At 40.1% G+C, this 14,767-nt stretch overlaps 1 protein-coding gene across 3 annotated transcripts in view; it reads left to right on the plus strand.

The window, feature by feature from the left end:
• cadm1b (cell adhesion molecule 1b) overlaps window positions 1-13,310 on the plus strand; it is a 198,243-nt gene extending 184,933 nt beyond the window's left edge. For all 3 annotated transcript variants that reach the window (XM_058413796.1, XM_058413799.1, XM_058413798.1), the window contains 2 exons: window positions 7,523-7,648; window positions 8,027-13,310. In XM_058413796.1, the coding sequence (XP_058269779.1) occupies window positions 7,523-7,648; window positions 8,027-8,145 (245 nt within the window). In that variant the 3' untranslated portion in view covers window positions 8,146-13,310. The remainder of the gene's footprint in view (window positions 1-7,522; window positions 7,649-8,026) is intronic.
• The last annotated feature ends 1,457 nt before the right edge of the window (window positions 13,311-14,767 follow it).

A 14,767-nucleotide genomic window follows, 5' to 3' on the forward strand; every position in this document is an offset into this window, starting at 1 on the left:
GCTTTAGCATTTTTGGCTCAGGCAGAAAAATCATCTCGTTCATCATGTTAAGTATTGAGCTGCCACGCTGACTGACTGACTGAACAGGATGTAATGAAAGTATAATAGCTTTTGATATGTCACACAGCGAGAAAAATAAAATACGGGAGCAGTAGTACGAATGATTTCCTCTGATTCCTTGCTGAATTTAATAAATCTACTACAGTCATTTCAGTAGGTTTATACAAGTTGTGGTCTGTTTTATGGTTCACAGAAACCCAGTGTAGAGAGAAACGGTGATAAATGGTGTGATTACAGCTTCTCTATCATTGACTGTGTGGCATTACAGATTAGCGCTAGTCTCTATAGCGGCTGCAGGAAACGCGTCTTTGTTATTTTCACCCACACACTTTGAAAATGTCACCGGTCGTGCAGTGAACGACGCCAAAACCACGCGTTACAAGACGTTTAGCAGTCAGAGCTTTGAGCGCTGGCATTGTGATCGAGCTCTCAGGAACCATTAGCAAATGAATGATCAATTCAGAGACAGCAGGCATGAGGCTCTTACAGGAAAGTCGGTTTGAAAGGCATCACATGCTCCCAGTCCCCTGCGTGCTAGCAAAAGGTCTTATGACCCTTTCTACCAGTAAAAGCTGAAATGCAGTGTTACATTTGCCATTTTACTCAAGTACAGCTTTTCTGGGTTTTTCTTCTTAACTCCAGAACATTATTATTGAACTGACTCGTGTTTGTATGTTTTGTTTTGTTAGCTTCAGGATATCATGAGAAAGCTGTGTATACTGGATTGATTAGACTCCGATCAGGCATAAAATTATGACCACCTGCCTTATATTGTGTGGGTCCCCCTTTTGCTGCCAAAACAGCCCTGACCCGTCGAGGCATGGACTCCTCTAGATCCCTGAAGGTGTGCTGTGCTATCTGGCACCAAGACGTTAGCAGCAGATCCTTTAAGTCCTGTAAGTTCCTTGCAACTTAGAGGACTTAAAGGATACTTACAGGACTTACTTTTGATAGATACTGACCACTGCAGACCAGGAACACCCCACAAGAGCTGCAGTGTTGGAGATCCTCTGATCCAGTGGTCACAATTTGGTCCTTTAGGTCAAACTCGCTCAAATCTTTACTCTCACCCATTTTTCCTGCTTCTAACACATCAACTTTGAGGACAAAATGTTGACTTGCTGCCTAATATATCCCACCCACTAACAGGTGCCATGATGAGGTCAGTGTTATTCACTGCTCACAAAGTTATGCCTGATGCCTGTGTATTATATGTAATGTCTGGACCATGTGATCTCCCAGTGTTCATGTGGGTTTCCTCAGGGTTCCCAGGTTTCCTTCTACCTCAATTTCTGATTGGTTGTCTGTTGCTAAGCCAGAACATTCTAACACCACATCGTTTCACACTGTACACATCTGACACTGCTATGTGTGCTAACACTGCAAAGCAGCGCTTCATTACTCTTGGGTGAATAACCACAGGGTTAAGTGCAGTGTGAAAAGCCCTTATGTTGTATCATTAAAGCTAAGTTCTTGGACAAACACTGGCATACCACCATAACTCGCTGGAGAAGGATGATTACCAGCAATTAGAGATTTTATGAAATGTGCTCAGATTCACGACTGTGATTTTTTTTATACCGTGTGCACCTACAGCATCAGGAAAAGGGGACTTTTAGGGACGTTTAGGAGTTCTTATCATAAAGCATGTTTAGACATTCAGATATAATGTTATGTAAAAGAATTGGATCAACAGGATGAACTGGAATATGTTTTTTTTTCTTTCCCGTGCATCTCAATCATAGCAATTCGAAAAAAACGAAGAAAAAAAAAAAGAGAAGAAATTTGCATTAGCAGATTATATTCTGACTGCGGTGCAGCAGCGTCACAGACGTTTTGGCGTGTTCGTTTATAATGGCGTCTGATTACAAGCTGAATTGATGAGGCTGATTTCCACTTGATCAAAGTGTGACGTTCACTCTGTGAGGAAATCACACCAGGCTAGCAACGTCTCAGGCATCATAAGCCAGTGTGGGTTGTTTTTTTGTTTTTTTTCTTCACCACTGTGTTTTTGCAACTGGCTTCTTACTCAATGTGATCATTGCAAGTAAATAGACAAGGGAAGATTATAACGTTGTCTGGCGGCAGAGAAAGAAGAGAGAGCTTGTAGTTACAGGAAATTGACTTGGAAAAAAAAAACAAGCGAACTATTCCAAAACAATAGGAATAATAGAAAAGTCAAGAAATTGGTGAAAGGTGGGGTAATTAGAATGCAGCAGAGTTATCGGGGTAAAAAATGCAGTGGGTGCTGAATCAAATGCAGTAGATGCTGAGTCGAATGCAAAAGATACTGATTCGAATGCAGTATGTTCTGAATCAAATGCAGTAGGTGCTGAATTGATTGCAGAAGGTACTGAATCAAATGCAGTAGGTACTAATTGAATGTAGTACGTACTGAAGTGAATGCAGTAGGTGCTGAATCGAATGCAGTAGGTACTGATTCAAATGCAGTAGGTGCTGAATCAAATGCAGTAGGTTCTGAATCGAATGCAGTAGGTACTGATTTGAATGCAGTAGGTACTGGTGCAAATGCTGTAGGTACTGAATCGAATGCAGGAGGTACTGATTCAAATGCAGCAAGTACTGAATCGAATGCAGTAAGTAGTGAATAGAATGACGTAGGTATTAAATCGAATGCAGTAAGTTCTGAGTCGAATGCTTTAGGTACTGATTCAAATGCAGTAGGTACTGAATCGAATGCAGTGGGTACTGAATCGAAATAGGTATTAGATCGAATGCAGTAAGAGTACTGAATCGAATGCAGTAAGCAGTATCACAGGACACAATATCAGACACAAGTTACGCATATTTAGGGTGTGTAGGGATTGAAATCAGTAGTCAGGAGACTTTGAATGTGATACTGAGTGTGTAGGTAAGTGATATGAAAATGCAAAAACTTCTATTTCTTGTGGGGCTTTTTTTCTTTTTGTTTGTCTTTATTCGCTGTATGCCTTACTTCAGCCACAGCAACATCTGGTGGGTTTTCTCAGACTGACACACAATTTATCTGTTGGCTTTCGACTCAAAGAACATGAAAAGCAGACATTTCTGCACATGCACATTTCCCTATAACTAATTGAGCACAGAAAGTGCTCACTGCACGTGAATCAGGATAAGATCCTGACATGCCAGGCATTTTCCATTAACCGAACTGGCTCTTTCTACTGAATGAGTGGTAATATTTTTGTCTTTGACTGTTGCTCTCTACCCCATTCAGAGTTGAAACAGTGAGCTGTCTCTCGTTGTACAACATCCACTTAATCCAAAGCTACTTGTTTGCTTATGTTGTATTAATTCCTACAGCAAACAAGGCCATTTTCTGAGATTCACTCCAGGCCTGCCCTTGCCCTGAGGGCACTGCGCTGGCTGCAAGGAGAGCAGATGGGCACTGAGCTCTGACGCCGGCCATTTCCAGTCTGTCCTCAGCTACTGTAATGACAGTGCCCATGCTTTAATTAGTCACTCCAGCAGCGATGTAGAATGGGAGCAGTAAAGCATGATTTTCCGCCTCACTCGAGTTCGAACCAGCTGTAAATCTACACAAGTTTTTATTTCCCTATAAATTCGCTGTCTGTCTTGTGCTTAATGCTTAGTAAACACTTTCCGATAGCTTTTTGTGATGGCTGACGTACATGATGTCCAGTAACTCGATATCACAAGTCCTGTGGAGCTTTTTGTGAGTCTTTTCCATTATGGCAAAGCAGAAGAACATCACAGAGAATCTCAACCCATATAACATCACATGATCTGTAATGTATTTATATTATTTTCTTCTCAGTGACATTTCATTAAAGCTTACTTACACCCAGGCATTTGATCTCAGCACACCTTTTTCTTCTTTTTTTTTCCTTTTTTTTTTAAAGTTTTTTACCCCTTTAACTCAGGCTGCACACCAAGACAGCTAATTTATCTGGGGACGTCAGGAAGAAGCCGTAGAGAAGAGGCAGAGAAATGAGTTCAGTCTGGGAGGAGTCAGTGCTGCTGAACAGAACGCATCGTGACAGCGCTCTCATCTCTATCCCTGATCTCATGCTAATTAACACTAAGATCTGGCTTCCAGAAGGGAAGCACGAGGACCATGTGATGCTCGCATGCCCCTGGTAGTACATGATGCAACACAGGGCATGCATGTTTGAAGCTAATGCCAACCAGAAACCTTGAGGTTCTTCCTCTGTATCTGTCTGATCCACAAATAGGTGGTGTGTATACTGCATCAGATGATAAGCATAATGCACATAACATTGCGTTGTTGTCTCTGTTGTTGTTTTAACGTCTAAATGAGAAGCACGACATCTCTGTCAGAAGATCAGATCCTATGTCTTTATTCAGAGACGTTCAGATTGGCTCTTTTCCTCTCGACTTTAAGGAGCGGAGTGAGCATGCCTCTTTAAAAATCATGAAGCTTTATATTTCTCATGGTCTAAACTGAGCTGTAAATATTTCAAAAGCATGTTGTTGTTGTGAACAGCCACCAGTGAAGCATGGTAACAGCATAAAAAAAAGTCCACATATTGTGGCATAACTACGGACATCATTTTATTCAGAGGTCAGATTATTTTATTCAGAGGTCAGATTATTTTATACAGACGTCATATTATTTTATTCAGAGGTCAGATTATTTCATTCAGAGGTCAGATTATTTTATTCACAGGTCAGATTTTTATATTCAAAGGTCAGATTATTATATTCAGAGGTCATATTATTTTATTCAGGGTTGTGTCAGGATGGGCATCCAGTGTAAAAACCTGTGCCAAGTTGTTGTGCGGACCAGTTGGTCTGCTGTGGCGACCCCTCACACACAGGGAGCAGCCGAGAGATCAACAACAATATATTTCCTATATTTTCTTTTAATTATACCTTATATTTGGTGTAATTATTATTATATATATAATTATTATATATATATATATATATATATATATATATATATATATATATATATATATATATATATAAGAAATATTGTTTGACTAGATCACTCACTCGTTAAGATGTCTGTGTAACTGCAGACTAGTTATGAAAGGAGATTCTTCGGGCTAGAAATGTCTTGTTGATGAGAGAGGTCAACCAACTCTCTCTCTCTTTCACACACACACACACACACACACTCACCAGTGTGAGCAGACTCAGAATATAATGTCTACTACTTATTTGCACTTCAACTGCCGTTATAATGTTTCAACCGCTGCTATAATGTTTACTTCTTTTGCACTACTTCAACCATTGCTACTGTATTTTTACTCCACATTGTCATGCTGCTGTACAGTTTCCCAGGTTTACACATTCCATTTTTGTTTTTTTTTGGTGCAATGTGTCCTGTCTTGTGTTGTTTTTTGTGCTTCCTGTCTTGTCTTTGCACCGTTTGCACCTTTATGTAGCTAGGACAAACTTCTGTCCTAGCTCTGTGTTGTTGTTTCTGTTTTGTAATTATTTGTTGTATGTGGTATGTGTAGCACCAGGGTTCTGGAGAAACGTTGTTTCATGTCACTATGTACTGCTTCAGCTATATGCAGTCGAAATGACAATAAAAGCTTCTTGACTTGACTTGAACTGACTTGAGGTCAGAGGAGAATGACCAGACTGAACAATTCGAGCTGGGCTTAAATAACTGCAACCATGGTGAGCTGAAAAGCATCACAGAATGAACAGCACCCAATATATACTGTGTGATATTCATTTTTATCCCTGACTTATTAAATAAACGTATTTACATATAAAAATCTAATTGTTTTAAAAGCACAGACGATTACTGCCACCACTAAATGATCTCTAGTTTCTTTTCTATTTTAATGAAAACGAGGAGAGCACGAGGATCCGTTCAGAATTGAAACATCTTTGACCTGAATGATAAAACTCTCCAGTTTATGAAAGACTAAGAGAAAATGCTATTTTGCTACCAGAAATTTGCCAGTAAACCTCTCCTTCTGATGATAATAGCGGCAGTGTTGCTGAATGAGATTTTTTTAAAAAGTGGGGTCACAGAATGTAAGTGCTGGCTTTCTGGTACACTGAGTGTCCCTGTACACTCGCCTGATGCACTTACACACTGATTGTCAGATCATCTCCCCTCTATTAAGTTTAGTTGCTTGGATACCAGTTGCTATTTTTCCCCGAAGTTGACAAAACATCTTTCTGCTTAAGCCAAGAATTAAAGGATTTCCACAAAAACCAGGGGAAGCTGATGGAATTTGAGTATATCTGATTTACTGGTTTCAATAGTAAAAGGGTTAAATAGTTGGTTATAAGAACAGTTGACACATTGGACAGGGTACCAACTCATCACTGGGCACAATCACACTCATTCACAGATGCCCATCAGGCTACCAGACATGTCTTTGGACTCGGGGAGGGAACTGGATTATAACTGAAGGAAATCCCTGAAGTATGGAAAGAACACAGAAACTCTGATCACGCAGGGAAGAGGCCGGAATTGAACCCACAACCCTGGAGACATGAAGCAAAGGCAATAACCTCTAAGCTATTGAACTCCTAGTGAGGATTTCTTTGAAAATGGACTCACTGACACCATATTCTGGTTTTATTACAAGAAAATGACATCCAACGAGGGGGCACAGTGGCTTAGCATGTTTGTCTCGCACCTCCAGGGTTGGGGTTTGATTCTCAAGCAGAGTTTGAATGTTTTCCCTGTGTTTCAGGGGTTTGCTCTAGGTACACTACACTGATTGCTTTCCCCAATCCAAAGATATGTGTTGTAGGCAGACTGGCATAAACTGTCTGTAGTGTGTGAGTGTGTGTGATTGTGCCCTGTGATGGGTTGGTACCACTACCTTGTGCCTCGAGTGCCCTTGGATAGATTCCATGCTCCCTGTGACCCAATGTGGGATGAGTGCTACAGACAATGGATGGATGGAAGGATGGATGGACAGAAGGATGGATGGATGATAGAAGGATTGATGGACAGATTGATGGACAGATGGATGGATGGATGGAAGGACAGATGGATGATAGAATGATTGATGGACAGATGGATAGATGGGTGAATAGATGGATCGACTGATGAATAGATGGATAGATAGATGGATGGATGGATGGACTGATGGACAGATGGATGGATTCATGGATCAATAAATGATAGATAGATAGATAGATAGATAGATAGATAGATAGATAGATAGATAGATAGATAGATAGATAGATAGATAGATAGATAGATAGATAGATAGATAGAATTTGTCATGATGTATTATATATTTCAGATTTCATTGCCAGAAAAGATCACAGATCTTTGTGTAACTTACATGAACTCTGTCACTTTCTTGAACTCATTCTTTTTTCTCTAACGTGATGTTGAAGCTGTTTCAGGGATGCAGCGTAATACTTTTAAGCCTGGATGTAAAATAATTCAAATCCATGAAAAGCCAAGCATCAGCAGAACAGACACCTCGGAGCGCAGCACAGCCAGCCACATTTGGTTTTCATTCATTTTTTTCTGATTTGTCAGATTCGAGAGCAGATGCAGCTGCACAGAAAATCGACCACGCCGTCATCGGTGGAGTCGTCGCCGTGGTCGTCTTCGCCATGCTCTGTCTGCTCATCGTTTTGGGACGCTACTTTGCCAGACATAAAGGTACACCAGGCAATTTATTGTGCAAAGTTGGTATTTGAGTTTCTTTACACACTCACACACACACACACACATAACACATGCTAAACTGCTTTCATGTGTCACAGGTACCTACTTTACTCACAAAGCCGATGGAGGGATGGATGGATGGAGGGAGGAATGGATGAATGAATGGATGGACTGATGGATGGATGGATGGATGGTTGAATGGATGGACGGATGGATGGATGGATGGTTGAATGGATGGACGGATGGATGGACGGATGGATGGATGGATGGATGGATGGATGGACGGACGGACGGACGGATGGATGATAGAAAGATAGATGGACAGAAGGACACACACACATATTAAACTGCTTTCACATGTCTCTGTTACAGGTACCTACTTTACCCACGAAGCCAAAGGAGCAGACGACGCAGCAGACGCCGACACAGCCATCATCAATGCTGAGGGAGGACAAACTAACACGGATGACAAAAAGGAATATTATATCTAACTCTGACTCTGCGTCTCTCCCTGCTGGACTAGAAGTGAGAGTTCTGTCGGGGTTTTGGAAGGAAGGGGGAGGGAACAAAGGGGGTGGGGTTTTTGTGGGGCTTTACAGTTTATGGTTATCAGACTGCATTTAGACAACCAAGAGGAGAGGAGAAGAGAGGAAAGGAAAGGAGAGGAGAGGAAAGAGGAGCAAACGCTGCCATCAAGACTGAAGAGGTGTAGGATGGAGGGCTCACCTTTTCGAAACAAGCTTCACTATCCGACACCTCCCAGCGCGTCTCCCACCGGTGCCACTTCTGTTCAGTTTTTTTCAACATTCGTGGAAAAAAAAAGAAAATATATATATATATATATATTCGTGCCTTGTTCTATTTATTTCAAAAGCACCTACTTCTTGTTCCTGCACCCACGACTTGCTGGCTTACTGCTGGCTCTCTTAGCAGGCCCAATCAGACCACGCTTCTCCGACGCCCGCACACCAAAACACACACTCCGGCGCTCACGCTGTTCCGCCGGCCAAGCAGAACAAACGCTAATACAAATGACGCCATTCAGCCTCACAAGAACTGTTTACATCTTTTTAATGGGTCGGTTCCAAGTGATTTATTAGTTATTCTTTTTCTTCATCCCAACCCCCCCAAACAAACACCCCCCCCCCCCCAAGTCGCACCCTCCTTCCCCCCACAGATATTAGGTTTTTAAGGTGGGTGACATTGTTGTGACAAACCTGAGCTGAAATCTGTTGCAGCTCTTATTTTTGTGCTCTTGCATTATTTAATAGCTCTTCTGTATGTGCAAATAACTTGCTCGTGCTAGTATTCATTCATTTCCATCCCGTGTCGTAAAACAAAACAAAACAAAACAAAAAAAAATGGCCAGCGAGTGGTTTAATAATAATTACAATCACGCATTAAAAATGAATGCCAAAGCTAATAGTGAACTAGCCATGGATTGGATGTGTAGCCCTTATATCAAAGGAAAGACATGCAGAGGTGCCAATAATGCAAAATAAACATCCTAGAAAACAAAAAATTGACCACAAACTCTCCAAACTACTGTTTGTGTAAACCAAGGCAGGTTTTTTTTTCTTTAGATGTGTGCCAAGTGATAGTGAGAAAACAAGGCTTTCTGTTGTGCAACAGAAGAAAAGCTTTCACGTGCCGCCTGGAGAACTGGAGTTACAATCCCGACTCCAGAGGGAGAGAGAGAGAGAGAGAGAGAGAGAGAGAGAGAGAGAGAGAGAGAGAGCAAAAATCTCTGTGTTGTCTGGGAGGGAGGGACAAATTGCTCCCTCTCCCCTGTCGATACTAGCCAATCATATGCTCTCTGTGAGCTTATGTATGATGTTCAGGTCTTACCCAGTAGTTCATAGAGACATCATTGGCTGAATTCACGTGTGGGAGTGGTAGCTTAGTGATTAAGGCTAATGATTGGAAGGCTATAAGTTTGAATCCCAGCTGCCGTTGTTTGGCCCCTAAGGCCCAGCAAAACCCTTAACCCTCAATTGTAACAAAAAAATGAAGTCACTGTGGATAAGGGTGTCTGCCAAATTGCTGTAAATGTATGGTGAAGGAAGTATGTGTTAGATTGCACCCTTCTTGCTTGCTAGCCGTCATATATAGCAACAGGGACCAATTTTAGAAGAAAATAGGAGAAGCCCGGTGTGAGCCATATTATACTGTAAGCAGCTAATTCACTTTTGTCCGATCTAAGAGACCGTCATCTCGTTCATCATCGCAGATAAAGTAAGGCAAAAAGTAAAGTGCACATCTCGGGGTAAAGTCTTTCACGGCACGCGTCCTTTCCCCTTCAGTGAATTGACCTTTTTCCCCTTCCGAGAATTTTATTCTGCCCGCCGCTTTATCTGAGAAAGCAGGAAAGCATAGTTTTCAAGCGGCTCCCATATCACCAGAGGAAGAGGTCAAAAATCATAAATGCTACAGCTACGCCGCACACGTTGGCACCTCTGGACATGCTTCAGACTACAAAACAGCTCTGTTTGATTCCTCACATGATGGCACCAGGTCTCAGTGCTGGAGAAACCGGTTCCTGAGAGTGGTTCCATTAAAATGTGCACCCCTTAAACGGATATACAGTAACGCATTCAGATTCAGTCTGTACAATCTGAGCCATTTGACACGTGTGTGTGTGTGTGTGTGTGTGCCTCCTACCAGCTTAAAACATTTTTCTTTTCATCATTAACATTTTATCCTCGTTTTTGTGTTCATGTATTACTCTGGAGGCCTTTTTTTATATTTTTTATCCTTTCTTTTTACCCCCATTTTTCCCCCCTCACGTATTTTGTTCACGTCTATGGTCCGGGATATTACGAGTGAGTAGTATAGAATATATGAAGTAAACATAGAGCAGTATTTGGAGAAGTTGGCATACTTTATACACATTGGCATTCTCATGGTTGCGCATTATTTTATTGGTGGTGGAGTTATTATGGGATGTGGAGAATGTTGGTTTTTTTTTGGTTGTATAAAAAATATATGGCTGAGTTTATTTAACAGGATTTTAAAACTGGAAAATATCGTGGCGATTTAGAAATGGTAATATATTCTGATATATTTATGTGCGTCTCTGACCTTGCTTTGTTTGTTTGTACAGTGTTTTCTGGGTTTATTTGAACGTACCATGCTTTTGATCTCACTCACCTGCATGGATGAGGAACTGAAGAGCAGACGGGAAATGTGTGTTAAAATGTTTCAGACGTCTCACGGGGGTGGACAATCACATGACAGGCAGATTAAATATCCAGTAGGTTCAACCAGAAAACGAACAAAAAAAGAAAACAGCAATGGTGGTGTGATGCACCTTGTTGCTATAGCGATTGCTACCCCTTCTACATCCCACCACTCGCTGCGCTACACACGCTGGTCGAGGTGCGATGTGGTGGACTGGACGATGGGTTTTACATCACAGATTAATTCACATGTACAGATCGTCTCAGAATCAGGAAAGTCACATTGTAGCTAGAGATATCAAGAGAAATAAAGACGCTGGGCAGACAACTCACCGACTCAAACAAACTCCTTTCAAACTCAAACTCCTTTCAGTCGGTATTAATGCACTTCTCTAGCTAGCAAGCTCAGAATAGGCTCAACTGTTAGCTACAACCTTTTGTTTAGGGTTTGTTTGCTATCGCTTCTTTTGTTTTGTGTTAATTATTACTTTTGTTTGTTAGCTACCACATTGTTCATGTTTAGCCATTACTTTTATTTTTGCTACCACATTTATTTGTTTTACTACTTTGTTCTTTGTTAGCTACCACCTTTTGTTTATGTTTGGTTAGCTGTTGATGTTTTATGTTAACTAGTGCTTTTGTTTTTGTTGGCTGCCACTTATGTTTGAAATCAGACACCATTTTGTTTATGTTACCTATCGCTTTTGTTGATGTTTTAGGTTAGGTACGACTTTTTTGTTTCTTACCTGCCATTTTGTTTGGTTTATTTTATATTCTGTTTATGTTTTATGACAGCTGTTATTTTTGTTTGTTTTCCACCACCTTTTGTTTGTTTTTATGTTAGCTACTAGGTTTGTTTGTTAGCTACCACGTTTGTTTATGTTTTATGTTAGTTAGCACTTTGTTTGTTTGTTAGACACCACTTTTTGTTTGTTTTCCTTCCTGCCTTTTTTTTTGTTTGGCTTTTTTATATACCATTTTTTATGTTTTGTGTTAACTATGATTTTTGTTTGTTTTCCACCAACTTTTGTTTACGTTTTATGTAGAGTAGCACTTTTGTTTATTCGCTTTCCTTCCACCTTTGTTTGTTTTCTTTCCTTCCACTTTTGTTTGGTTTATTTTATATATCATTTTTTATGTTTCATGTTAACTATGTTTTTTGTTTGTTTTCCACCACCTTTTGTTTATGTTTTATGTTAGGTACCCCTTTTGTTTGTTTACTTTCCTGACACTTTTGTTTGTTTTCTTACCTGCCACTTTTGTTTAGTTAACTTTATATACCATTTGTTTATGTTTTATGTTAACTACTATTTTTATTTGTGTTCCACCACCTTTTGCTTATGCTGGTGACTATTTTTGTTTGTTCGCTACCACTTGAGTTTATGTTTTATGTTAGCTATCGTGTTTATTTGATTTATGTTAACTAATATTTTTGTTTGTTAGACAACACATTATGTTTCTTTCATGTTTTATGTTATCTGCCATGTTTGCTTATGTTAACTGCCATATTTGGTTATGTTTTATGCTAGCTACTATGTTTGGTTATGTTTCATGGCAGCCAAAACATGCAGCACATCAGAGCGTTTACCTGCTCGGTGCATAACGTTATAGTTGTGTTATGTCCACCCCTGTTTTATCTGCCAACACTGAGGAATATTTCACGATGAAGCCCGGCATTGTCTGCATGTCTACATTACAGAAAGGACGGTGATGTAAGAGAGCCTTGTTTTTGTTGTTATATATATCTCATGTTTTGTAAATGAACAGAATCAAAGAAAAGCGAGAAATTAGAGATATGTCTGTGCTGACAAGTCTGCCACAAAGCACCAAATGTACATGGTAGAGAAATAAAGCATTGTAAAAATGAACCAAACTGTAGGTCATAGGTTCCCGGTGTAACTGTATGTCATTTTGTAATATTAATGATTCTGTCTCAGGTCTGTGTGCAAATTCAGTTTATTATTATTATTATAATTATTCTTATTCTTATTATTATTGCATCTCAGGTAGAGTGCAAGATTTAGGCCCCACAGTAGAAAAAAATAACACGTTAGAATCTATAAAACATTTCCTCACAGAGATTCACACATCCCTCCCGAGTTATGGTATTTTCTGCTCGATCCGTTGCATTAAAATACCCAACACCCAGTGCACTGTTTTAAATGTGGATATTACTTTGTATAGCTGGATCATCATCATACATAATAGCCGGCTTGTGAAAATGTGATCTAAAAGTGAAGTTCGGGATTAGAATTCAGCAGATTAGATCACCTACTCTATCACCCAGTGCAAGTTGTTCATTGTTCAGATGGGTTTTTATGTCCAGAATTTTGTCACATCTCTGTAGTTTGTGTTTTTCGGTGTAATGGGAGATATCTACATGTTTCCATCTCCAGTTTGTATTTGATCATAAAAGTACATTTTTAAACAAATGGAGCAGTACTTGTCTTAATAAAAAATAGATATATTCATGTTGAGACAGTATTTGATCTCTTTCTTACACCACAACACTTTCATGCCTTTTTATCACAATACTTTGATTTATTTATTTTTTATTAATCAGAATCAAAATGTGCCTTATTGCTATACATAGAGAAAAATAACAGTAACACAAAATATAAAGAAGGCAAAAAAAATCTATATACAAATTGGTGTTTTCTTGTTTGGTGTTTTGTTTTTTGTTTTTTTAAAAAAAGAAAATGATAAAGATGACACAGAAGGCATATAGATGTGCAAGTAAAATGTGCAAACTTACAGGTGTGTAGAGGACTGAATTAAGATGTCATTTATATGTGTATATGAGGTATACTGATCAGGCATAACATTATGAGCAGTGAGAGGTGAAGTGAATAAGACTGATGATCTCCTCATCATGGCACCTGTTAGTGGGTGGGATATATTAGGCAGCAAGTCAACATTTTATCCTCAAAGTTGATGTGTTAGAAGCAGGAAAAATGGACAAGCGTAAGGATTTGAGCAAGTTTGATCAAAAAGGCCAAATTGTGATGGCCAGACCACTGGATCAAGCATCTCCAAAACTGCAGCTCTTGTGAGGTGTTCCCGGTCTGCAGTGGTCAGTATCTATCAAAAGTGGTCCAAGGAAGGAACAGTGGTGAACCGGCGACAGGGTCATGGGCGGCCAAGTCTCATTAATGTACGTGGGGAGAGAAGGCTGGCCCGTGTGATCCGATCCAACAGACGAGCTACTGTTGCTCAAATTGCTGAAGAAGCATCACAGACCAGTCAGGGTGCCCATGCTGACCTCCGAAAGCGCCAACAATTGGCACGTAAGCATCAAACTGGACCGCGGAGCAAGGGAAGAAGTTAGCCTGGTCTGATGAATCACGTTTTCTTTTACATCATGTGGATGGCCGGGTGTGTGTGTGGCTTACCTGGGGCACCAGGATGCACTATGGGAAGAAGGCAAGCCGGCGGAGGCAGTGTCATGCTTTAGGCAATGTTCTGCTGGGAAACCTTGAGTCCTGCCACCCATGTGGATGCTACTTTGACACGTACCACCTACCTAAGCATTGTTGCAGAGAAGTGCAAAACACAATAACAAATCTGAAAACACAAGGACAATTTAGACAAAGCGGAGAAGCTAGGTAAAGTTTGCAAATGGAATTCTGACCTCTGATTGGACAAGACATCTGTCACTCAGGATATACAGGAAGTAGGAAATTGTGTATCTAACTTTATTTCTTGTACTTGTGGAGTTCTGCCTTCACTTTAAACCATTTTTTTCAATAACGCGACTGTAAATCTTTTAAAGAAAATAACAAACATATATATTTATATTTATAAGAAGATGGAATTCATTCTGCTCTACTTTGAGGAAGGACGTCCATATGGCGTGATTTTGGATATACTGATAGCACATCACAGTGTAAAGATTAGTTTATGATCTCTAAAAACACACCAGGTATGTATGGAA

The sequence above is a fragment of the Hemibagrus wyckioides genome, linkage group LG17 (assembly GCF_019097595.1).
Source record: "Hemibagrus wyckioides isolate EC202008001 linkage group LG17, SWU_Hwy_1.0, whole genome shotgun sequence".
In the NCBI taxonomy this organism is placed as follows: domain Eukaryota; kingdom Metazoa; phylum Chordata; class Actinopteri; order Siluriformes; family Bagridae; genus Hemibagrus; species Hemibagrus wyckioides.